Here is a 27109-nt window from a genome sequence, read left to right as displayed (position 1 = left end):
ATCCCCTATCCTTTGGATAGGGGATAAGATGTCTAGGGGGCAGAGTACCCCTTTAATTCCTTTAGAACTCGGAGGTGAATGCCATCTGGACCTGGTGATTTGTCTATTTAGATTTTTTGTAGGCGGCACTGTACTTCTTCCTGGGTTAGACAGGTCACCTGTACTGGGGAGTTTACCTTATCTCGCTGTATTTCACCTGGCATTTCATTTTCCTCGGTGAATACAGTGGAGAAGAATTTGTTTAATATAGTTGCTTTTTCCTGATTCCCGTCTATAATTTCTTCCTCATCATTTTTTAAAGGGCCAACACTTTCATTTTAACCTTTTTGAAATATATCTATCTATACATACAGTGGTCCCTCAACATACGATGGTAATTCGTTCCAAACGACCCATCGTTTGTCAAATCCATCGTATGTTGAGGGATCCGTGCAATGTAAAGTATAGGAATATATACTCACCTGTCCCTGCCGCTCCGGACCGCGTCCTCACCGCTCCCGATGCTGTCCCAGGGGCTCCCGATGCTGTCCCGCTGCTCCGGTGTCGTCTTCGCGATCCTCTGGCTTCTTCCGCATCTTCTGCAGGGTCCGGGCCTCGCTTTCTGGTGACGTTATTATGCTGCTGCGCCGGCACGGCGTGCGTAGTGACGTAATAACGACGCCGGAAAGCGAGGCTGGGACGCCGGAGGATCGCAAAGTGGACCCGGAGCAGCGGGAATAGGTAAGCGAACCTGCCCGGGATGCTTAAACTGCTATCCGACAGCAGCTTAAGCATTTTGCGCTGTTGGATAGCAGTTAATGCGATGGGCTCGACATATAAAAGCATCGTATGTCGGGGGGTTACTGTATATAAAACTCAATGTGTGTGTGTGTGAATGTTCCAGCATCATGTCTAAACAGCTAAAGATATTGACATCAAACTTGGCACACATGTTACTTATATGTCAACAACAAACATAGGATAGGTGATTTAACCCTTACTCACCCCATTTGCTAGGGGCGGAGTTTTTGTTTAAAGTCCTATACAAGTCAATGGGAAATATATGTTACTGCATAACTTCCGTACGGCTGGAGATATTTCGATAATACTTGGTCACATGTTATTTATATGTCCACTTAAAATATAGGATAGTTAATTTAACCCTTAACTACCTTCATTTGTGAGGGTCAGGGTTTTCGTTTAAAGTCCCAAGCAAATCAATGGGAAATGTATGTTCCCTCATAACTTCCGTACGGCTGGAGATATTTCGATAATACTTGGTCACATGTTATTTATATGTCCACTTAAAATATAGGATAGTTAATTTAACCCTTAACTACCTTCATTTGTGAGGGTCAGGGTTTTCGTTTAAAGTCCCAAGCAAATCAATGGGAAATGTATGTTCCCTCATAACTTCCGTACGGCTGGAGATATTTCAATACCTGGTACACATATTACGGGTCGGGATATGAGGACGAGATATGGAGTTGGGTTATGACAGCAATATATGAGGACAGGATATGAAGTCAAAAGTTTTCTCTGTTGAATTTCCTCCACAAGGATTAGGAAGGAAAAACCTGGCAACGCCGGGTACTCAGCTAGTATATAGTTAAAGAACATTTTGGGGTTAGTTTTACTCTCTTTGGCAATGAGTCTTTCTGTCTCTACTTTTGCAGCTTTTATCTGTTTTTTTTTTTTTTTTACATATTGCTCATTTTCCTCTATAGCTTTTTAATGCTTCTTCATTGCCATCCTGTTTTAGTAGTTTAAATGCTTTATTTTTGGCATTTATTGCCCCCTAATATTTTTATTCATCCATATTGGTTTTCTTCTCTTACAGTGAGAATTTAAAATATTCTTAAAAGTCTCCCATTTAGTGTCAGTATTCTTGTTTTTGAGGACATTATCCCATTTTATATTGTTAAGGGCTTCTCTGAGCTGATCAAACTTTGCCTTCCTAAAGTTCATTGTTTTTGTGGCCCCTCACGAGGTTCCCTTATTGAAGAACAAGTTATAATGTATTATATTCTGATCACTATTTCCTAGTTGTCCTTCTACTCATTAGTTACTCTGTCAGGTACCTTGGTTAATATTAAGTCTAGTAGGGCGCCCCCTCTGGTCGGGCCCTGTACCATTTGGGACAGATAATTGTCTTTAGCTATAGTCAGAAACCTGTTTCCTTTATGAGTTTCACAGGTCTCTGTCTCCCAGTTTATATCAGGATAGTTAAAGTCCCCCATTATTATCACATCATTTTGATTTGCTGCTTTGTTTATTTGCCTCAGTAATTGATCTTCTGGCTCTTCCATTATATTTGGTGGCTTATAGCAAATCAGTAACTGCACTGTTAACCCCAGTCCCAGAGCGAGTGATCTGCACAGACTCCGAGATCAGGTTACAGGCAATGAGTTACCGTATTTATCGGGGTATACCACGCACCGGCCTATAACACGCACCCTCATTTTACCAAGGATATTTAGGTAAAAAAAGTTTTTTACCCAAATATCCATGGTAAAATGAGGGTGCGTGTGTGCGCGTGTATATCCCGATACATCCCCAGGAAAGGCAGGGGGAGAGAGGCCGTCGCTGCCCGCTTCTCTCCCCCTGCCTTTCCTGGGGTCTAGAGCGCTGCTGCCGACCCTTCTCTCCCCCTGCCAGGGGGAGAGAAGCAGCGCCGACAGCCAGGGGGAGAGAAGGGGCAGCGGCACCCATTGCCGGCGCCGCTGCCCCGTTGCCTCCCCCCATCCCCGGTGGCATAATTACCTGGGTCGGGTCCGCGCTGCTGCAGGCCTCCGGCACGCGTCCCCTGCGTCGTTGCTATGCGCGGCGCACTGACGTCATGCGCCGCGCCGTGCAGCGCATAGCAACGACGCCGGGGACGCACGCCGGAGGCCTGCAGCAGCGCGGACCCGACCCAGGTAATTATGCCACCGGGGATGGGGGGAGGCAATGGGGCGCCGGCACCGATAGTCAGGGGGACAGAACGGGCAGCGGTGCCGATAGCCAGGGGGAGAGAAGGGCCGGCAGCAGCGCTCTAGACCCCAGGAAAGGCAGGGGGAGAGAAGTGGGCAGCGACGGCCTCTCTCCCCCTGCCTTTCCTGGGGGTGTATCGGCGTATAACACGCACATAGACTTTAGGCTAAAAATTTTTGCCTAAAAAGTGCGTGTTATACGCTGATAAATACGGTAATCAAAGCAATTCTCCTGATTCATAAGGTTGTAGCAAACAGACTCCAGTCCTCAGTAGAACAGTACAGTGACTCAATGGAAGAGATTTATTTTTCAGTAAATCTGCAGCAGAAAATATGCACATCCAAAGCGTATTTGACACTGTGGATGCACTACTGACTGTTCCTAGAGTGTGCTTCCTGCTGTGCCCCGTGGGTCCTGCCTAGCAGCAAAGAGGGAATTTGTCATACCTCTGCTCTAGACATTTTTCGAAAGACCCTACTAATGTAAAAGTATCATAATACTTAAAGGGGTATTCCGCCCCTAGACATTTTATCCCCTATCCAAAGGATAGTGGATAAGATGTCAGATCGCCGTGGTCCCGCTGCTGGGGACCCCTGGGATCCCTGCTGCGGCACCCCGCCATCATTACAGCACAGAGCGAGTTCGCTCTGCACGTAATGATGGGTGATACAGGGGCCGGAGCATCGTTACGTCACGGCTCTGCCCCTCGTGATGTCACGGCCCGCCCCTTTCAATACAAGTCTATGGGAGGGGGCGTGGCAGTCATCACGCCCCCTCCCATAGACTTGCATTAAGGGGACGGGCCGTGATGTCACGAGGGGCGGCACCATGACGTCACGCGGCTCCGTCCCCTGTATCGCCCGTCATTACGCACAGAGCGAGACAGCGGGACCGCGGCGATCTGACATCTTATCCCCTATCCTTTGGATAGGGGATAAAATGTCTAGGGGAGGAATACCCCTTTAAGAACTGGTAATTAGGGGCCGGCTCCATCTTTATATGCGATTTACTTCCTGTTCCTGTTTCCTAATCGGTGGGACCCCCGAGATCGAACATCTTGTAAGATGTTTCAAGCGGAGTACCCCTTTAACTTTGCTTGCAGAGAGCTTGATTTGTGCTTAGTTCACTTGTGTGCAATTGCAGTGGCAATATAGACAGTTAATTAGGTGCCATCACTTGCTTCATAGCTTATAAGCTTAAAGCATTACTGTTCAATATTGTATAAACCTGTATGGGTCTGTGAAATTAACCCTTTAGGGTTGTGACAAAGTGATTTGGGTTGTCACTGCTGTTCCTGAAACCTTAAAATTTCCTTCCATGAAGCGCAGCTATTTCACTTTCTCTTCATTTCACGGGGTGCCCACCAGAGATGGGTTGTTTGCCCGCAGTACACGTAGGGCTTCCTTTCCTGTGTATCTGGCTAATCACAGCACATAGCCCTCTCTGCTATGCCATGACATAGTTTTAAAAGGGCGCTGGACTGAAGAGGCTGACGATGGACTGTTGGTTTACGCAGTACACTACTATAAATGGCGTGTGGAGGGGTCTATTGATGCACTCATTTGAAAGATGCTATGTGAGCAGAAAGGTGAACAGCAACAGTATTACAGAATGGCCGAGTTAAATCATATAAGCAGCTTTGATATGAGCAATAAACTGCTGCTGCTGATGTCAAGCTACAAAAGGGACAGCTGCCCAGAACCTTATGGGTGGTCAGAGATAAGAGCGAAGCTTTGATTTAATCTTTTAGACACAGTGTGGACCCTATGGTGGAGTCACACAGGTCCAGCTTGCATTTAAAGTCCAGGCTTCACATAAAACTAGCTAAGCTCCACCTTCTTTTCCTGTGTTCTGTCTTGGTCTCTTATACTAGAGATCAACTGAGCCTAATAACAGGCGTTGAACTGCAAATTTGCAATTTTTGTGGACGTAAGACCACTAGTGGCTGAAACTTTAGCAACTTTAGTAAGAAAACAACTTTCTTTTTAATGACCATACATTTTCTTGTTCGTAATGGAGCACAAGTTGTGTGAAAAGTTATAAAAAGGTAATAAAAAAATAAAGACTCTTTATGTAATTGGTCTTTTTTTTTGTTCACAGCTATTTCTTTTGACTATGATTTGCTTGTGATCGGCGGAGGCTCTGGAGGTCTTGCATGTGCTAAAGAAGGTAAGACAATATACTGATGTGATGCTTAACACTCTGGATAAATGTATTTATGGTATGTTCTCACAGAATTTTGGGATGTTTTTTTAGGCAAAAAAAAACTCTGTGTGTTAACATTCAATGCTGAAAATACGACCCAAAATACTCTGTGTGAGCTCAGTCTGAGGCTGTATTCATACACAATATTTTGAGTCCTATTTTTTTTTTCAAAAGGATTTATTTATATTTTGCAAGTCAGATAACAGACATCACCAAATGTGAAATACAATAAAAGAAAAACAGCCCTGAGGGTCCCAGAGACCGGCTTTAACGTAATAGCCCAAAGCAGAACATATGTCAAGGTGCACTGTTGATTCGGCAGTGAACCCCAGGACCCACCAGAGTAGGCCCAACACGAACAGACAAACATGCATGCACGCAGACACCCCCCCCCGGAAGCTACAACTGCCTAATCGGAGCGTCCGCAGACACATCCTAGCCAAGGAGTCCAAACCCTATCAAACTTCTTAGGGCACTTACGACTCATGTAGGGGGCCTGATATAATGGGACATACTTGTTCACCAAAGCCAGCCAGCGAGACAGCAGGGGAGGGGAGGCATCCTTCCAGGTCATTACCACTACCTTACGGGCACAGAACAGTAGAAATCGGATTAACAGACGTCTATGGGAACCAGAGATCACGTCATTATGAACTCCCAGTAGGCAAACCATAGGGGTGAGTAAGAAGGGGAAGTCTAGATTATCCGCCAAAAACCCCATCATATCCCTCCAGAAGATTGCCACAACAGGACATTCCCACACCCCATGTAAAAAGGTACCATCATCACAGGAACAGCGGAAGCACAAGTCAGACTTAGAAACACCAATACACTTAAACTTAGCAGGGGTATAATACAATCGCAAAGCATACCTAGACTTGATCAACATATCTCTACTACTGACTAGTCGTCCTATTTTTAAACATTTTTTCAACTGGTTTTGGGGCTGTTCTTTGAGCCATTAAACACTAGTTTTGAGCTAGTTTTGTTAGTTGCTTTTTTTTTCCATCCCCCCCCACCTCCCAAAAAATAAAGCTTTTTTTTTATTTAATAAACACTACCTCTCATCCTCCATCAAATAAAGCTGTCACATAGCTACTTTGATTTAAAAAAAAAAAAAAATGGCAGTGCAGTGAATGCTTTTTTTTTTCTTCCATAAAACATACTTAAATGACCACTGTCAGATACAACAACTTTTTATATGCTGTACATCTTGGCAAAACATTAACCTTTCTAATATACTTCATAAGAACATTGTATTTCCTTTTTATAGAAGTCCAGTAAGTGAGGGTGGGCGAGCACTCCTCTGTGCTCTCCCCTGTCTAATAGTACTTCTCTGTGCTCTCCCCTGTCTGATAGTACTCCTCTGTGCTCTCTCTTGTCTGATAGTACTCCTCTGTGCTCCCTCCTGTCTAATAGGACTCCTCTGTGCTCCCTCCTGTCTGATAGGACTCCTCTGTGCTCCCTCCTGTCTGATAGGACTCCTCTGTGCTCCCTCCTGTCTGATAGGACTCCTCTGTGCTCTCTCCTGTCTGATAGGACTCCTCTGTGCTTTCTCCTGTCTGATAGGACTCCTCCTCTGTGCTCTCTCCTGTCTGATAGGACTCCTCTGTGCTCTCTCCTGTCTGATAGGACTCCTCTGTGCTCTCCTCTCCCCTGTCTGATAGTACTCATCTGTGCTCTCCTCTCCCCTGTCTGATAGTACTCCTCTGTGCTCTCTCCTGTCTGATCGCACTCATCTGTGCTCTCTCCTATCTGATAGTACTCCTCTGTGCTCTCTCTTGTCTGATAGTACTCCTTTGTGCTCTCTCATTTCTGATAGGACTCCTCTGTGCTCTCTCCTGTCTTATAGGACTCCTCTGTGCTCTCTCCTGTCTTATAGGACTCCTCTGTGCTCTCTCCTGTCTGATAGCACTCCTCTGTGCTCTATCCTGTCTGATAGCACTCCTCTGTGCTCTCTCATGTCTGATAGCAGTCCTCTGTGCTCTCTCATTTCTGATAGCACTCCTCTGTTCTCTCTCCTGTATGATAGGACTCCTCTGTACTCTCTCCTGTCTGATAGGAGAGAGCATAGAGGAGTCCTATCAGACAGGAGAGACCACAGAGGAATACTATCAGACAGGAGAGAGCATAGAGGAGTCCTGTCTGATAGTACTCCTCTGTGCTCTCTCCTGTCTGATAGTACTCCTCTGTGCTCTCTCCTGTCTGATAGGATTACTCTGTGCCCTCTCCTGTCTGATAGTACTTCTCTGTGCTCTTTCCTGTCTGATAGGACTCCTCTGTGCTCTTTCCTGTCTGATAGGACTCCTCTGTGCTCTCTCATGTCTTATAGCACTCCTCTGTGCCCTCTCCTGTCTGATAGGACTCCTCTGTGCTCTCTCCTGTGTGATGGTACTCCTCTGTGCTCTCCTCTCCCCTGTCTGATAGTACTCATCTGTGCTCTCTCCTGTCTGATAGTACTCCTCTGTGCTCTCTCCTGTCTGATAGTACTCCTCTGTGCTCTCTCCTGTCTGATAGTACTTCTATGTGCTCTCTCCTGTCTGATAGGGCTCCTCTGTGCTCTCTCCTGTCTGATAGGACTCCTGTGCTCTCTCCTGTCTGATAGGGCTCCTCTGTGCTCTCTCCTGTCTGATAGGGCTCCTCTGTGCTCTCTCCTGTCTGATAGGACTCCTCTGTGCTCTCTCCTGTCTGATGGTACTCCTCTGTGCTCTCCTCTCCCCTGTCTGATAGCACTCCTCTGTGCCCTCTCCTGTCTGATAGTACTTCTCTGTGCTCTCTCCTGTCTGATAGTACTCCTCTGTGCTCTCTCCTGTCTGATAGGACTCCTCTGTGCTCTCTCCTGTCTGATAGGACTCCTCTGTGCTCTCTCCTGTCTGATAGGACTCCTCCTCTATGCTCTCTCTTGTCTGATGATACTCCTCTGTGCTCTCTCCTGCCTGATAGGACTCCTCTGTGCTCTCTCCTGCCTGATAGGACTCCTCTGTGCTCTCTCCTGTCTGATAGGACTCCGCTGTGCTCTCTCCTGTCTGATAGGACTCCTCTGTGCTCTCTCCTGTCTGATAGGACTCCTCTGTGCTCTCTCCTGTCTGATAGGACTCCTCTGTGCTCTCTCCTGTGTGATGGTACTCCTCTGTGCTCTCCTCTCCCCTGTCTGTTAGTGCTCATCTGTGCTCTCCCCTGTCTGATAGTGCTCATCTGTGCTCTCTCCTGTTTGATAGTACTTCTCTGTGCTCTCGCCTGTCTGTTAGTACTCCTCTGTGCTCTCTCCTGTCTGATAGGGCTCCTCTGTGCTCTCTCCTTTCTGATAGGACTCCTCTGTGCTCTCTCTTGTCTGATGGTACTCCTCTGTGCTCTCTCCTGTCTGATAGGACTCCTCTGTGCTCTCTCTTGTCTGATGGTACTCCTCTGTGCTCTCTCCTGCCTGATAGGACTCCTCTGTGCTCTCTCCTGTCTGATAGGACTCCGCTGTGCTCTCTCCTGTCTGATAGGACTCCTCTGTGCTCTCTCCTGTCTGATAGGACTCCTCTGTGCTCTCTCCTGTCTGATAGGACTCCTCTGTGCTCTCTCCTGTGTGATGGTACTCCTCTGTGCTCTCCTCTCCCCTGTCTGATAGTGCTCATCTGTGCTCTCCCCTGTCTGATAGTGCTCATCTGTGCTCTCTCCTGTTTGATAGTACTTCTCTGTGCTCTCGCCTGTCTGATAGTACTCCTCTGTGCTCTCTCCTGTCTGATAGGGCTCCTCTGTGCTCTCTCCTGCCTGATAGGACTCCTCTGTGCTCTCTCCTGTCTGATAGGACTCCTCTGTGCTCTCTCCTGTCTAATAGGACTCCTCTGTGCTCTCTCCTGTCTGATAGGACTCCTCTGTGCTCTCTCCTGTCTGATAGGACTCCTCTGTGCTCTCTCCTTTCTGATAGGACTCCTCTGTGCTCTCTCCTGTCTGATAGGACTCCTCTGTGCTCTCTCCTGTCTGATAGGACTCCTTCTCTGTGCTCTCTCCTGTCTGATAGGACTCCTTCTCTATGCTCTCTCCTGTCTGATAGGACTCCTTCTCTATGCTCTCTCCTGCCTGATGGTACTCCTCTGTGCTCTCTCCTGTCTGATAGGACTCCTCTGTGCTCTCTCCTGTCTGATAGGACTCCTCTGTGCTCTCTCCTGTCTGATAGCACTCCTCTGTGCTCTCTCCTGTCTGATAGGACTCCTCTGTGCTCTCTCCTGTCTGATAGGACTCCTCCTCTATGCTCTCTCCTGTCTGATAGGACTCCTCCTCTATGCTCTCTCCTGTCTGATAGGGCTCCTCTGTGCTCTCTCCTGTCTGATAGGGCTCCTCTGTGCTCTCTCCTGTCTGATAGGACTCCTCTGTGCTCTCTCCTGTCTGATAGGACTCCTCTATGCTCTCTCCTGTCTGATAGGACTCCTCTGTGCTCTCTCCTGTCTTTCCTGTCCCATCAGACAGAGGAGTGCTAGCCCACCCTACTTACCGGACTTTGTGCATGCCTGTGCTTCAGCTTGGACAAAGCCATGATTTTATAAGCCACAGTTTCTAAAAAAAATTAAAAAATACAAAAATAAATAAAAAGGAAATACAATATTCTTAAGTATATTAGAAAGGTTAATGTTTTGCCAAGATGTACAACATATAAAAAGTTTTTGTACTTGACCGTGTCCATTTAACATATAAACTGCATTTGTACCAATCCATAGAATGAAGATCTACAGGGAGTTTTACCAAAACGTGTGTAGGGAAAAAGTGGAGCAGTTTCCCATTGGAACCGGGTTCCAGCTCTCATGTTCCGATGTCTTTTTAAAATAAAAGAACCAATCTAGTTATTGCAACTTGAATGCGACTGTGGTTAAGTGGTTAAACGATATATATGAAAAGTGTTACAGACCTTAGAAGGGTTGTAAAGACTGAAAATAACAAAATCAATGCATTTATCAAGCTTATAGTAACATCCTCTTTGTTGCATATCAACCTATCCCAGCTCAGCTTTTATTCTACCAGAGCTATATGAGAAATTAAAACTGCGCTGTGATTGGTTGCTTTCCAACTGTGAGACAGTGTGATATTTCTCCCTATAATGTGCTTTTGTAATATAGACTGTACTGAAAACTATCTTGGGGACAGAGTCTACACTTTTTTATATCCAAATGCATTTACGGTATATACAATGTATTTGGAAAGTCTTCAGATCCTTTCACTTTTTCACATTTTGTTATGCTGTGTTTTCCTCCATCATTCTGCACTCAGTACCCCATAATGACAAAACAGCATGTTAGAAATCTCTGCTTATTTATTGATAGGGAAAAACTAAAATATTGCATTTACATAAGTATTCAGACCCTTTACTTAGTACTTTCCTTACAGTCTGAGATGCCTTTAGATGCAAACTCTAGGTGGGCGTTCATGTGTCTCTTATTGAGGAAACACTTCTTTCTGGCCACTGTCATAAAGCCCAGATTGTGGAGGCTGCGTTGATGGTTGACCCTCTTAAAGTTTCTTCCATGTGCACACAGGAGCTAAAAACCGATTGACCATTGGGTTCTTGGTGACCTCTTTCCAATGCCCTTCTCTCAGATTACTTAGTTTGTTGGGGTAGCCAGCTCTAGGAAGAGTCCTGGTTGTGCCCCATTCACTTCAATGAGACAACTTGGCAGCTGCTACTTCACGACTATCAGGACAGAATTCTTAACATGTGAGTTTAAGAGTTTGTACCTAAGAATATTGTAATACAGCTTTTGAATTTGTGTGTTTGTTTTTTATTTTTTTCCCTTTTTCTCACTTTTGTATTCCTGCTTTTTGTCAGTGAATGGGAAACTGCTCTTACAAACCACTGTTTTTATTTTCAGCTGCCCAATTTGGAAAGCGAGTTGCAGTATTCGATTATGTAGAACCATCACCCAAAGGTAGGATCGGTTTATAAATTGTACACCCCAGTTATATGTTCTCTGTTCTTCAGAAACAGCATATCTTGTGTTGCTTTGCTATTTACAGTATGTATCGCAAACTGCGTAAAACAAGCCCGTTCACTGTTTTTCGCTTCATGATTACCTCTGTTGGCTGCAACCAGGCCAAAAGTGAGGCCTGCATCTACGGCGCATTTATTTGCGGGGCCCTGGCTCTCCCTGAGAAGAAAGCGTCTTGACTCGTGCACAAAGCACACCCAATCCATATATCTCTATGGGAGGGCCATTCAGTTATCTTTGGCTCTCCCATAGAGCTATATGGAGGGGGATTTCAACTGCCGCTTCGTGCAAGGGTCATGACGATGCATTCCCTGGGAGAGCCAGAGCCCAGTAGAAAAGAGAAAAAAAGGGTGGCCCCAGCGGTTGGATCCACCGCGATCTAAACTTAAAAAGTTTTCTTCCATGAAAGGATTTAAAAACATTTTTTTGCACATGGTGGAAAAATCTGCGCCATTTTTACTTCAAAATGCCTTTTATATGACCTTGCTGCAGATTTTACCCCTTTAAGTCCGTATCTGCAGCAAAATGTGCAGCTTAAAGGGGTACTCAGCTGGAAAACATTATTTTTTAAATCAACTGGGGGTAGAAAGTTAAATAGATATGTAAATTACTTCTATTTAAACATCTTAATCCTTCCAGTACTTATCAGCTGCTGTATACTACAGAGGAAGTTCTTTTCTTTTTAAATTTCCTTTCTGTCTGACCACAGTGCTTTCTGCTGACATCTCTGGCCGTTTAAGGAACTGTCCAGAGTAGGAGCAAATCCCCATAGCAAACCTCTCCTGCTCTGGACAGTTCCTGACATGCAGAGGTGTCAGTAGAGAGCACTGTTTAATTTTCTGGTACCAGTTGATTTAAAAAATGTTTCCTAACGGAGTATCCCTTTAAGGCTGGATAGAACTGTGCAGTCTCTACTCCATAACTGGCTCCTTCTTATTGCTCCGTCTAATCTGGCCTTACATTGAATCCAGTGCAGTGCCAGATAAGACAGGTTTTTTTCCCCCCACAGTGTTTTAGCACAGTCCAATGCACTTCCCTTTAAATTGAGATGGTTCTTTATCCCCTTAAGGACGAGCGCCGTAAATGTACAGCGCTGCTAAGAAGTACTTAGCGCGCACAGCGCCGTACATTTAAGGCGCAGCTTTCCTGGATCACTGCGTCTCTGGACGCGGTGATCGGAATGGGATGACTGCTGATATCTATCAGCAGCCATCCCGGCATATCGCCCAGGGGGGGTCCTGAGACCCCCCCCATGTCGGCGATCGCGGCAAATCACCTGTCATTTCAGACCGGCGATTTGCCGCTATTCCGGGTCAATCGGGTCTCTGGTGACCCGGAAAAAAAGGGTGAATGGGGCTGTCCGAGACAGCCCCATTCACCCTTACCCAGCAGGAGTGAGGTGACACGGATTGCCGCCTCACGATCACGTGATTGAGGCCTGTTTACCTCCTACTGTTGCTTAGCAACAACTCGCAGCATGCAAAGCCAAAGGGCATGCTGGGAGTTGTAGTTGAAAATCCAGCTGTTGCAAAACTACAACTCCCAGCATGCCCTTTGGTAGTCTGTGCATGCTGGGGGTTGTAGTTATGAAACAGCTGGAGGCACATTTTTTTTTCTATGAAAAAGTGCATTCAGCTGTTGCATAACTACAACTCCCAGCATGCACAGACTACCAAAGGGCATGCTGGGAGTTGTAGCAGTGTGCCTCCAGCTGTTGCAAAACTACAACTCTCAGAATGTCCTTCGACTGTCAATGCATGCTGATTGTTGCAGTTTTGCAACAGCTGGAGACACATTGGTTGTGAAACAGAGTTTATTTAACTCAGTGTTTTGCAACCAGTGTGCCTCCAGCTGTTGCAAAAATACAACTCCCAGCATGCACTGAGAGACTGTACATGCTGGGAGTTGTAGTTTTGCAACAGCTGGAGGCACACTGGTTGCGAAACACTGAGTTAAGTAACAAACGCTCAGTGTTTCGCAACCAATGTGCCTCCAGCTGTTGCATAACTGCAACTCCCAGCATGTATGGTCTGTGCATGCTGGGAGTTGTAGTTTTGCAACATGTGAAGGTTCCCCCCCCCCCCATGTGAATGTATAGCAAGTTTTCTGCTGCAAGTTTGAGATGCGGCAAATTTTCCACCGCAGCTCAAACTCCCAGCTCAAACTCACTGTAAACCCAACCATGTGAATGTATACTAAAAACACTACACTACACCTACACAAAATAAAAAGTAAAACTCTACCCATACACATACCCCTACACAGTATCCTCCAATAAAAAAAAAAGAACGTCTTGTACAGCTCTGTTTCGGAAACAGAGCCTCCAGCTGTTGAAAAACAACAACTCCCAGTATTGCCGGACAGCCACTGACTGTCCAGGCATGCTGGAAGTTTTGCAACAGCTGGAGACACCCTGTTTAGGAAACACTGCCGGAGGGTATTTTTGTGGCAGATTCAAATCCCCAATTTAGACCTAAAATGTGCATGGCGGTCTCTTGCTTTGTAGCCCTGTCATATTTCAAGGAAACAGTTAAGGGCCACATATGAGGTATCTCCATACTCAGGAGAAATTGTGTTACAAATGTTGGGGGGCTTTTTCTCCTTTTACCCCTTATGAAAAGGTAAAGTTGGGGTCTACACCAGCATGTTAGTGTAAAATTTTATTTATTTTTACACTAACATGCTGGTGTTGCCCCATACTTTTAATTTTCACAAGCAGTAAAAGGAAAAAAAGAGGGGGGGGGGGGGGGGGTGAAAAATTGGAAAATTGCTGCTGAACTTTGAAGCCCTCTGATGTCTTCCAAAAGTAAAAACATGTCAACTTTATGCTGCAAACATAAAGTAGACATATTGTATGTGTGAATCAATATATCATTTATTTGGAATATCCAAGCAGAGAGAAAAATGCTACATTTTCTAAATTTTCATGAAATATTGGGATTTTTCACCAAGAAAGGATGCAAGTAATGCCGAAAATGTACCACTGTGTTAAAGTAGAATATGTCACGAAAAAACATTCTCGGAATCAGAATAATCGGTAAAAGCATCCAAGAGTTATTAATACATAAAGTGACAGTGTTTTACTATAACGTAGAAATTAATAATGTTGTTCTACATAGACCACTGTTTACAAAATAGTCATAGGAGGAGAAATGGAAGTCTCTGGATGTGCTTAAAATATAACTTTTACTAGATTTATTAAAAGAGTTTTTAAATATCAATAGGTGTTGGTTCATGAATTGCCAGGTGGCAAAAAGTAAACAGAACAAAGTGCAGATTTTGGGAAGGTGGCTGAGCCCAGCCAATATCCCTTAGCACAATTACTGATAAAAATTATTAAATAAATACACTGCCAGCGCGATCACTGGAAGGGGTACACAGCAATTTAAAGTACTGCCAGGGTATAATATATATATACTGCCAAGGTACACAACAATTTAAAGTACTGCCAGGCTATAACATATACCGCCAACGCGTTTCTATCACCTGTCACGGTGACGTCATCAGGGAGGTATATGTGACTATCTTATATTCATCCAAGTCGGTACCACAGAGTATATAAAAATCAATCAAGATATATGCCAAAATTTTTTAAAAGGAAAGCATGATACCAAATAGAAATATACACAGTGAGATCAGACAAATAGCCTATTGCCCCAGGTATCTTATAGCCAATAGCATCGCCTGTAGGGAAAAAATAGCAGATCCACTGTATGTGTTCACCATCCTGCGATCCACCTAAAGAAAAAAAGCAGCTCCCTTCCAGCTCCCTTCGTTCTCCAACTACTGAAGTTTGTACTGACCCACAATTATTTTCTATTCCTAGGCCGAGTCTACCACCAGCTCAGGGGGACTGCAATGGGGAGCCCTTGTGCCCCCAGTTATGCAAATCTCACCCTGGGCTGGTGGGAGGCTACCATCCTATTCTCGGATGATAGGGAACACTTCAGTGAGCATGCCTTGATGTGGTTACGATTTATCGATGATGTGTTTATGCTATGGAGTGGGACTAAAGATACCTTCAAACAAATGGTACAGGCGATTAATGTTAACAACATAGGTCTTTTCTTTACATTCGAGACACAAGAAAGGATTCTTAACTTTCTAGATGTCAGTATAATTAGAGAGAGGGATGGAACTTTACAAAGCACTATTTATCGTAAAGCCACTTCTACAAATAACCTCCTGAGGTGGGAGAGCTGTCACCCGGGCCCCCTTAAAAGGGGGATCCCGATAGGACAGTTTCTCCACCTCAGGAGGAATTGTTCCCGTCCTGAGGATTATCAAAAAGAAGCATAGATTATGAAACAGCGATTTCGTAACAGAGGTTATCTAGATTACGTACTGAATAAAGCTCAAAGGGAGGCCTCTATGAGACCACGTAGTGAACTCCTTGTCCCTAAACAGAGCTCTGATTCACCGACCAATTTACCACCTGCCAGAATTATTGGTATTTATGATAAGTACTCTATCTCTATACGGAAAATCATTGCTAAACATTGGGATATACTGAAAGTAGACCCGGATTTAAAGGAAATTGTCACTAATTCACCTCAAATAACATACAGAAGAGGTCGCAGCCTTGGTGACATGCTTGTCCACAGCCATCTTCGAGAAAGGGACTCCATTGCACAAAATTGGCTAGGTCGAATGTCGCCAACGAAAGGCTGCTTTAAATGTGGACATTGTCAGGCATGCCAATATGTTATCAAGACATATATCATACCATCATGAACGGATTATCATTCCACACTATATAAACTGCTCCTCAAAAGGAGTAATTTATCTTGCTGTGTGCCCCTGCCCCATGTTCTATGTGGGAAAAACGAGTAGGGAGTTTAAGAAAAGAATTCTTGAGCACATTGGGGACGTCAGAAACTCTCGAGACACATCAGCTGCTAATCATATGAATCATTTTCATGGTGGTGCCTTACACCAATTGTCATTCATTGGTATTGAAAGAGCATTTATGTCTGAGAGGGGGATTTGGATAGAATTTTACTCCAGAAAGAATGTCGCTGGATACACAGGCTTAATACAGTGGCCCCTGGGGGACTTAATGAGCAGATTCAATATGGATGTTTTCTATAAATCTTATATTTATTGTTCCGGGTGGTCCCACACAGGATGCCCTGTTAGTCAGGGACGGCTGTAGTCAGTCGCTAGGAGTGAGTGGTCATCCATTCTAGTCAGGGTCATCTAGTGGGCTATAGGAGGTTCCAGTGCAGGACCGCCCTTTTTAGGGCGGCCACCCCGCCTAGGTTTAGGGCCCCATCACTTAGGGACTACTAGGGATAACACAGGTCCCTTAGAGCCACGCAATTACCTCCCCCACTTCATTGATATAGGCTAGGCCCTCCACTCCTTCCTTGTGTGGGATCTCCCTGGAACAATCTGAGAAGATACAATTTCTCCCCCATTTTTCTTTCTCCATTAATGACATAAATCCCCCCCCCTCTCCACCCCCTCTTCTCTCTTTTTGCTCTCCATTCTATTATTCCCCCCCCCCCCACCCCCCCCCCGCTTTCTAAATAGTCTCATTTTTTACTATTGCCTTTAATATCTTATAAGGGGTAATATCCCCTAGCAACGAATTTAGTAAGCAACATCTTTGGTGTTCCTGGTCCCCTATGTGCCCTACCAATATACACACTTTGCCCTACCCATGATGATGGTGGCCATAAATGGTCTTTTTGTTTTTTGTATAATAAAAAGATTTATGTTTCAAAAATATATATAAAAAAACAAATTTATTTTTCACATCAATATTTTTTCATAGTCTATAACCTCTGGTGCAAAATCAATCTTCTCTGTGCTGAGATATCTCATGATCCTAAGCTAAATGTTCTTTGTATTATATTAGACCTGATAGGGTTAATCCGCTTCATACATCTTTAAAAAGCATTATAATGGTGACGCGGTTGCTTTAAGTGATCCAAGGCTAGATTTACCTGACACTTTTCCTTAGATGTAAACCGCCCTAGCCGCAATTGCCCGGCGTTGGTAAACGCACATGAATGCGCACACTCAATGGGCGTGGCCAACGCATATTTAATCGGCGATGGGCGGATGTGATGTCAGACGCCATCTCCTTGCTGGAACCCGCGAGTGAGTCGGTAATCCTCGGCTCCCTGCAGATTGCAGGTGTCTCACGCTGTCACTCCACTGATCCGGTGAAACCGTGAGTACTATAGACTGTCATTGCACAGGTCTATAGACATTGCTTTTTTACAGGACATCATTCGGAAAGAGTCTTTTCCTGCTTTTTTCTTTAGGTGGATCGCAGGATGGTGAACACATACAGTGGATCTGCTATTTTTTCCCTACAGGCGATGCTATCGGCTATAAAATACCTAGGGCAATAGGCTATTTGTCTGATCTCATTGTGTATATTTCTATTTGGTATCATGCTTGCCTTTTAAACTTTTTTTGGCATATATCTTGATTGATTTTTATATACTCTGTGGTACCGACTTGGATGAATATAAGATAGTCACATATACCTCCCTGATGACGTCACCGTGACAGGTGATAGAAATGCGTTGGCGGTATATATATTATATCCTGGCAGTACTTTAAATTGTTGTGTACCTTGGCGGTATATAGATTATACCCTGGCAGTACTTTAAATTGCTGTGTACCCCTTCCAGTGATCGCGCTGGCAGTGTATTTATTTAATAATTTTTATCAGTAATTGTGCTAAGGGATATTGGTTGGGCTCAGCCACCTTCCCAAAATCTGCACTTTGTTCTGTTTACTTTTTGCCACCTGGCAATTCATGAACCAACACCTATTGACATTTAAAAACTCTTTTAATAAATCTAGTAAAAGTAATATTTTAAGCACATCCGGAAGACTTCCATTTTCTCCTCCTATTTGACATAAAGTGACAGTGGTCAGAATTGCAAAAAAGGGTTGAGTCCTTAAGGTGAAAAAAGGGCTCAGTCCTTAAGGGGTTATCTTGATAGGCTGTATGATGATATTATTATATGTTGATGATATAATGGTATGTAACAATTTTTTTTACTTTACCCTGCCTCAAGGAACCAAATGGGGTATTGGAGGGACGTGTGTGAATGTTGGCTGCATTCCAAAAAAGCTGATGCACCAGGCAGCGCTGTTAGGAGGTGCCCTGAAAGATGCCCCCCATTATGGCTGGCATATACCGCATCCAGCACAACACGACTGGTAATGTCCTTTATGTTAACACTGTGACGAATATCCTCTAACCATATTGTAAATCACATGAGAGCAGCGTATTAAACGCATAACAGCTGCATAGTTCAAAACCAGTGAACATATTGCACATCAACACCCTCTTTACTGTTAAACACATTTTGTGAGTATGCCCTTTTAAAAAGCGACCTCAGTTTTTTTTTTCCAATTTGGGGTTTTGCCAAGAAACTGATTCAGAAAGTTCAGAAAGAAACCCGGTTGTAAGAGATCTAAATATTGCTGAAGTGATGTGGCAAGAAATCCTGTATAGCAGCGCCCTCTTGTGGTATATTCTGTATAGGACACTATTGCTATTTGAGATGACAAGTATATTAAACCACAAGCTTGAATCAAAGGTAGGCTTAACCATATCTATAAATATAATTTATTTTTTAATTTAGGTCCAAAATGGCACAAGCTGTTCAAAATTATGTGAAGTCATTAAATTGGGGCCACAGAGTACAGCTACAGGACAAGTAAGTGATAGTAAATGTTATTTAAAAATGAAGAATGTACAGTTTACCTTAACCTTGTAGTAACTAGGATCCAAATGAAATACGAACATTATCAAAGGCCTTCTCGGTGTCTAGGGTCAGCAGGGTCGGATGAGTGCCTGGCTGAGGCTGATGCAGAGAACTATCTAGCACCGCTAACACCTTCCTAATGTTATCCTAATTAAGTAGAACACCTGGCACTGCTGCCATCAATAGGTACTGGGTTAGTTTCCATCAGCCTGGTGATCGGTGGTGCTCACGCTAACAAGATTCTGTGGAATAAATATCCAATGAAGACGAAAGAATGAGGCGGATCACTCCCTGGTCCGATGCTGTGCTCTTTATTCAAAGAAGTAGTTACACTGGCAACATACGGTTAGATGGAACGGCAGGGCAGGAGGTGTTACAGAGCCCCGACCGAAGCGACGGCGCCGTTTCACGCCCCCTGGGCGTTTCTTCAGGCCCGGAATTGATAGGTATTAATAGCACCCGCCCCATCCCTCAGGGCTAGAACATGAGCTGAGGGGTGAGATCCCTTCACCATCCTTGCCAGTAATTTGCCTGCTTGTTCCCCTGCTTCAATAGATCCATTTCATAAATGGTCTATAGATACATTCCCTCCTATCCAACCACAGATCAAATCCTGCACACGCTTCCTGCCATTTAGTTTTGTTTGCCAGGGAGGGATCACCTACAAATTGTGACTACGCTGTCGACAGGGCTGCACTAGCACATTTATAGCCTTCCAACGTTTTCCGTTTTAGTGTGGCATAATGAGAAATAAGTTTGCCCCTCAAAACTGCCTTAGCCGTGTCCCAGTACAGGGCAGGTGAGGTAGCGTGAACTGCATTATCATAGACATATTCCTGCCACCATCCTCTAAGGAGATCCAAAAAGGATTCATCTTTGGTCAGATAGGTAGGAAACCTCCAAAGTATATCAGTGCCCCTAGGAGACAATGGCAGGAGTTCTAGCAGAATGGGAGAGTGATCAGATATTACCATGTCTATGATGTCTATGGAGTGTATGTGCCCACCAAGCGGTATGCTAACAAGAAAATAATTAATACGGGACCAAGAGTGATGTATGTGGGAGAAATTGGAGTACTCACGCTCATCCGGATGGAAAAGGCGCCAGGCGTCCTAAAGCCCAGAGGATGTCAGAAACAAAGGAAGAACTCGATCCCTCCAGCATATCGAGACCGGAGAAGAGGGGGAATGCTTACGGTCAAGTAAGGGATCAAGGACAGTGTTCAGGTCCCCACCCAGCACCTTAACCCCTTAAGGACGCAGGGTTTTTCAGTTTTTGTATTTTTGTTTTTTCCTCCTTACCTTTTAAAAATCATAACCCTTTCCATTTTCCACCTAAAAATCCATATTATGGCTTATTTTTTGCATCACCAATTCTACTTTGCAATGACATTAGTCATTTTACCCAAAAATCTACGGCGAAACGGAAAAGAAAATCATTGTGAGACAAAATCGAAGAAAAAACGCCATTTTGTAACTTTTGGGGGCTTCTGTTTCTACGCAGTGCATATTTCGGTAAAAATTACACCTTATTATTCTGTAGGTCCATACGGTTAAAATGGTACCCTACTTATATAGGTTTGATTTTGTCGTACTTCTGGAAAAAATCATAACTACAGGCAGGAAAATGTATACGTTTAAAAATGTCCTCTTCTGACCCCTATAACTTTTTTATTTTTCCACGTACATTGCGCCGTGATCTGAAGTTTTTATCGGTACCATTTTTGTTTTGATCGGACTTTTTGATCACTTTTTATTCATTTTTTAATGGTATAAAAAGTGACCAAAAATAAGCTTTTTTGACTTTGGAATTTTTTTTACGTGTACGCCATTGTGCGGTTTAATTAACGATATATTTTTATAGTTCGGACATTTCCGCACGCGGCGATACCACATATGTTTATTTTTATTTACACTGTTTTATTTTTTTAATGGGAAAAGGGGAGTGATTCAAACTTTTATTAGGGAAGGGGTTAAATGATCTTTATTAATACTTTTTATTTTAACTTATTTTTTGCATTGTTATAGCCCCCATAGGGACCTATAACACTGCACACACTGATCTTTTACACAGATCACTGGCATGTATTAGCATGCATGTGATCAGTGTTATCGGTGCTTGACTGCTCCTCCTGGATCTCAGGCACGGAGCAGTCATTCGCCGATCGGACACCGAGGAGACAGGTATGGTCCCTTCCGGTGTCATGTAAGCTGTTCGGGACGCCGCGATTTCACCGCGGCGGTCCCGAACAGCCCGACTGAGCAGCTGGGATAGTTTCACTTTCGGGTCAGACGCGGCGGTCAGCTTTGATCGCCGCATCTGAAGGGTTAATACAGGGCATCACCGCGATCGGTGATGTCCTGTATTAGCCGCGTGACCCCGCGGCATATTGTGGGAGCTGGCGGAGGACGTAAATATACGTCCTTCGTCGTAAATATACGTCCTTCGTCGTAAATATACGTCCTTCGTCGTAAATATACGTCCTTCGAGTTAATCTGTAATGGGTCATGCTGCACAACATCTGCCAAGGAGGAAAGAAAAAATGGTTATCGCCATTGCGAGCATATACATTATAAATGCTGTAAGAAGTACCATTGTAATCTAATACAATATGCGACATGCGGCCCTCAGTATCATGGTCATGAGAGAGAAGACGGAAAGGGAAGGATTTGTGTAAGGACACCGGATTTACCTTCGACAGCTGGATAACCGTAAACATGACCTTCCCACAACTTTCGCAGTCTCTAAAAGTCGGCCTCCAGGTGAGTTTCCTGGAGTAGAACAATATCAGGGTGATGACGTTTCAGATACTGCAAAAGTTTAATTCGCTTGTGGGCGGAGTGAAGACCCTTAACGCTCCAAGATAATAAATTAACCATTATATAAGGATGGAGGGGAAGTAATCAGCAAGACAAGAGCAAGGGGGAGAGTACCCTGTACTTTGGAGGAGAATGTAGCACATAACACAGTAGGACACAAAGTGCTAGACCCCCTAATGAGAACTAAAGGATACCCTGGGTGAGAGCACCAAATTAACAAGATCAATAGGCCTACAAGCAAAAAAATATAATAAAAAGGTAAACACAAAGAAATGAGAGAAATAGCCCAAACGGTTACACGTGGCCCAAGATGGTAGCCGAGCCATAACCTTGAGGAAAAGAGACTTCTATTTTTTCGGGCACACAGGTAACTCTTCCCCACACCCCAGCAACAACAAACCCAAAATACATACACTTAGTCAGTTAGGGCACCCCGACACAGAGAGACCCCCCTTGGAAAAGAGGGCAAATATAAAACCACCCCAGTAATGTAGTCGTAACAGGCATAAAGAAGATTTTAGAAAATGTACTTTCGGGCGGTGGCAGTAATATTGGTCCCGATAATATTATACGGCCAGCCAGAGCCAGGGCATGAGTTCGGGCAGCTCCAACAAACCTAAGGCAGTGTGAACTAATGGGGCAGGAGGGAAAGGCCACAATGTGGGGATAGAGGATTGTTACCAGAACTTGAAATGTTCACATCCATGAAATCCGCCAGAGGTATGCCACCATAGGAGGAGAGAAGAACAGGATACCATATAGCTGCAGGTCAAAGTCAGTCCGGAGAAGGGGAGCGGTCACTGCCAGAAGGGCCCGGATTGCTGCAGACCACGTACCGGTCCATGGTTGCGGAAGTGCGGGGCACTGATGGGCAGGAGAAGAGTGCCGATCTGTCACCCCGGAGGGCTGTTATGCCGGTAAGTGTGCCGTGGTGTGCGGGAGCTCAGTCCTCACACTCCCTGCATAGCCCGTGCCAAAACCGGAAGTGCAAATTTTCTATTTTGTAGATATCACTTTTCACTACCCTCCTCCTTATCATCATGGGCAAAATAACAAAGAGGTGACACTTTCATTTAAAGGGGTTATGCACCTTAAGGTGATTTTAGTACGTACCTGGCAGACAGTAATGGACATGCTTAGGAAGGATCTGCGCTTGGGGCTAAATGGCTATGTTGTGAGATTACTGTGGCTAGATTGTTGTGAACTGGTATTTCCTCTTTGACTTTTCTTTTTTTATGACTACAAATCAAAAAATTCAATTTTCCTCCCTCCCACACATCAGCCACCCCACCCATTGAAACATAAATGTGCTGCATCCATTCAAAGACCTTTAGGGTGCGTTCACGCGGAGTAATTCAAGAGGAATTTACTCGAGTAATTCCTCTTGAATTCTTTGCTCCAAATTAATTCACTTCTCCTCTGCCCATTGACTTTAATGTTTTTTCCGCTGTCCTGTTCACAGTGCGGAAATTCTGCTAGCGGAATTCCGACGCTGAATTCCGTTCCGCTTGAAAAATAAAACATGTTCATTCTTGAAGCGGAATCTGCTAGCAGAAATCAATAGAAGTCAATGGTAAAAAAAAATTCCGCCCGACATCGTTTTCGTGAGGAATTTGCGCGGAAATTGATGAAAAACCCTTCACTTCTTTCTCCCCCATTTCTGCGCGCAATTCCGTGCAAATTCTGCCCAAATTTTGCGCGAAAATAAAATTATTTTTTCCGCCGTAAATTTTTTCGGCGGGAATTCCTCTTGATTTGCTCAGTGTGAACGCACCCTTAGTTTTCAATCAGGGTGCCTACACCTGTTGCATTAGTTGTAGATTTATCCCTCTCCCACCAAGCGATTTTTCCACCCATTGAAGCAGACAGGCTCCCTGTCATCAGCTGGCTAATGAATTAGGTCTCGGCCGCATTGCAACCTGGGAAAAATCTAAGACAACAGTCATTTTGTATTCTTTTAAAAATAAATATTGGGGTGAAAATCACATAAGAATTGTGAGAAAATCGTCACACACAGGTACAGACATTATATTATGAACAACCCTAACTTTACAGCCCCTGTAGCATAGTCAAAGAAAAAATATTCCTGGAATACCCCTTTAACACCTTAAGGACTGAGCCCTTTTTCACCTTAAGGACTCGGCCATTTTTTGCAAATCTGACCACTGTCACTTTAAACATTAATAACTCTGGAATGCTTTTAGTTATCATTCTGATTCCGAGATTATTTTTTCGTGACATATTCTACTTTAACATAGTGGTAACATTTTTTGGTAACTTGCATCCTTTCTTGGTGAAAAATCCCCAAATTTGATGAAAAATTTGAAAATGTTGCATTTTTCTAACTTTGAAGCTCTCTGCTTGTAAGGAAAATGGATATTCCAAATAAATTATTTTTTTTATTCACATATACAATATGTCTAGCGATGGGGACCGGAATTCCCACGGGCGTATGGATACGCCCTGCGTCCTTAAGGACTCGGAATGCAGGGCGTATCCATACGCCCTGTGTCCTTAAGAGGTTAACTCCTTGGGGACGGAGGGTGTACCTATACGCCCTCAGCCCACTCCCTTTCTATAACGCGGGGCCCGTGGTTAATAGCGCGCGGCACTGAGCGCGGGGCCGCACGCTATTAACCCTTTAGTCACGTCTAATGTGAAAGTAAAGCAGTGCGGGTTAGCTCAGGGGGCTGTTTGGGATCGTCGCGATTAAATCGCGGCATCCCGAACAGCTGTAAAGACAGCAGGAGGGTCCCTACCTTTCTCCATGCTGTCCGATCGCCGAATGACTGCTCAGTGCCTGAGATCCAGGCATGAGCAGTCAAGCGGCAGAATCAACGATCACTGGTTTCCTATGAAAAACCATTGATCAATGTAAAAGATCAGTGTGTGCAGTGTTATAGTCCCCTATTGGAGCTGCAAAAAACACTGCAAAAAAAGAAGGGCAAAAAAAGGGAATAAAGATGATTTAACCCCTTTTCCTAATAAAAGTTTGAATCACCCCCCTTTTCCCAATAAAAAAAAAACCAGTGTAAATAAAAATAAACATATGTGGTATCGCCGTGGGCGGGAATGTCTGAATTATAAAAATATATCGTTAATTAAACCGCACGGTCAATGGCGTACGCACAAAAAAAATTCCAAAGTCCAAAATAGCGTATTTTTGTATCATGAAAAAATAAATAAAAAGTGATCAAGAAGTCCAATCAGTACATAAATGGTACCGCCCCATATGCAGAAAAATAAAAAAAGTTATAGGGGTCAGAAGATGAGAATTTTAAACGTATAAACTTTCCTGCATGTAGTTATGATTTTTTCCAGAAGTACGACAAAATCAAACCTACATAACTAGGGTATCATTTTAATCGTATGGACCTACAGAAAAAAGATAAGGTGTCATTTTTACCAAAAAATGTACTGCGTAGAAATGGAAGCCCCCAAAAGTTACAAAATGGAATTTTTTCTTCAATTTTGTCGCACATTGACTTTTTTTTTCCCATTTCACTGTAGATTTTTGGGTAAAATGACTGATGTCATTACAAAGTAGAATTGGTGTCGCAAAAAATAAGCCATCATATGGATTTTTAGCTGCAAAATTGAAAGGGTTATGATTTTTAAAAGGTAAGGAGGAAAAAAACGAAAGTGCAAAAACTGGAAAACCCTCCGTCCCCAAGGGGTTAAGTAACAGAGGATTCACTAGTCACAATAAGTGATAGTAGAAATTTTAAAGGGAATCTATCAGCTCTGTTTGCTGCAAGAGTTGTAGACACCATTGGATAGCAATATGTACCTATCCTGGAGCTGACTGTGGTTACCATACAGCCTGGCATATCTCCTTGCTTGCGCTAATCAACATACATAGTTCTGTACATCAGTTAAGAAGGGAGGTGAGGGTGAGTGAGGAGGCGTGCCAGGCTCTTGACTAGCTCAGCTCCACCTCCTTGACACTTTACTAAGAAATAAACAGACCATTTTAAAAGTTTGACAACCACTATCAGCTCCAGGAAAGGTACAGTTTCCTTTTATGGCGGCCAGCTATTTAAAGGAGTACTCCGATGCACCACCAAAAAAAAAAAATGCCACAATGTAGCCCATTAAATTTCCTGTCCAACGACCCCTCAATCATGTTAAATGGCCCAGCCGTTCTCCTGTTCTGGCCGCCCAAAGTTTCTGCTACTTCCGGGTTCTCTTCCTGGCCCACGCTGTGAAAAACTTCATCTCCCAGCATGCCCGCTCCTGACATCCGGCCAGCTTCTGCCCTCCCCCTGTACCTCCCCTGCTCGGCCCCCTCCTGAAATGATAATAATTCACGCCCCCTCATCTCCCACTTATTTCCCTATCCCCGCCTCACAATATGCATCCTCCTCACATGGTGGCTGAGCTCCAATGAGCTTTTGGCCGCCGCTGCGTACGCACGCTTCATCTAGTGATGTGAGCACGTAAAGCTTACATCGCTAGATGCTGTAGTGCCGGAGCAGCAGCGTGCCGAAGAAGCAGACATAGTGCACCAAACACATACAAAATGGTAAAATAAACTAAAATACACTTGGCTTACATTCATAGTTACATAGTTAGTACGGTCGAAAAAAGACATATGTCCATCAAGTTCAACCAGGGAATTAAGGCGTAGGGGTGTGGCGCGATATTGGGGAAGGGATGGGATTTTATATTTCTTCATAAGCATTAATGTTATTTTGTTCCATGAATGTATCTAATCCTGTTTTAAAGCTGTTAATTGTTCCTGCTGTAACCAGTTCCTGAGGTAGACCGTTCCATAAATTCACAGTCCTCACGGTAAAGAAGGCGTGTCGCCCCTTGAGACTAAACTTTTTCTTCTCCAGACGGAGGGAGTGCCCCCTCGTCCTTTTGGGGGGGTTTAACCTGGAACAGTTTTTCTCCATATTTTTTGTATGGGCCATTAATATACTTATATACGTTTATCATATCCCCCCTTAAACGTCTCTTCTCAAGACTAAACAACTGTAACTCCTTTAATCGCTCCTCATAGCTAAGATGTTCCATGCCCCATATTAGTTTAGTCGTGCGTCTCTGCACCCTTTCCAACTCCGCAGTGTCCCTTTTATGGACAGGTGCCCAAAACTGAACAGCATATTCCAGGTGAGGCCGTACCAATGCTTTATAAAGGGGGAGTATTATGTCCCTGTCCCTTGAGTCCATGCCTCTTGTGGTAGCAAGCGCTGAATACACAACTATGCAAACCATACATTGACTTACCAAGCGGTTTGAGTTGTTCCGTACTTGAGATTGCACCTACATACAAACCTATGTACCTGTATAAATAGGAATGACTGACGAAGCGGTTGAGTTGTGCCCATAACCGCGGATGAGGGCACGCCTATAGAGGGCATACCCTATGGTGAATTGATAAGAATAAGGGAGGGTTGGGAGGGTACCTGGAAACCACGTACGC

General features: G+C 44.2%; 1 protein-coding gene across 5 annotated transcripts in view; it reads left to right on the top strand.

The window, feature by feature from the left end:
• The window catches only part of TXNRD2 (thioredoxin reductase 2), a 131875-nt gene that overhangs the window by 3102 nt on the left and 101664 nt on the right, over window positions 1-27109 (top strand). For 3 of the 5 annotated variants that reach the window (XM_056532412.1, XM_056532388.1, XM_056532406.1), the window contains exons 2-5: window positions 5053-5121; window positions 11004-11060; window positions 18164-18308; window positions 18737-18811. In XM_056532412.1, coding sequence (XP_056388387.1) covers window positions 18223-18308; window positions 18737-18811 — 161 coding nt within the window. In that variant the 5' untranslated portion in view covers window positions 5053-5121; window positions 11004-11060; window positions 18164-18222. Of the gene's footprint in view, window positions 1-5052; window positions 5122-10731; window positions 10850-11003; window positions 11061-18163; window positions 18309-18736; window positions 18812-27109 lie in introns of all 5 variants that reach the window. The other 2 variants (XM_056532393.1, XM_056532400.1) reach the window with 1 other exon arrangement.

This window comes from Hyla sarda, chromosome 1 (genome assembly GCF_029499605.1).
Source record: "Hyla sarda isolate aHylSar1 chromosome 1, aHylSar1.hap1, whole genome shotgun sequence".
Lineage (NCBI taxonomy): Eukaryota > Metazoa > Chordata > Amphibia > Anura > Hylidae > Hyla > Hyla sarda.
Note: the sequence above shows the minus strand (reverse complement) of the source record. Positions and strands in the feature narration are given on the sequence as shown.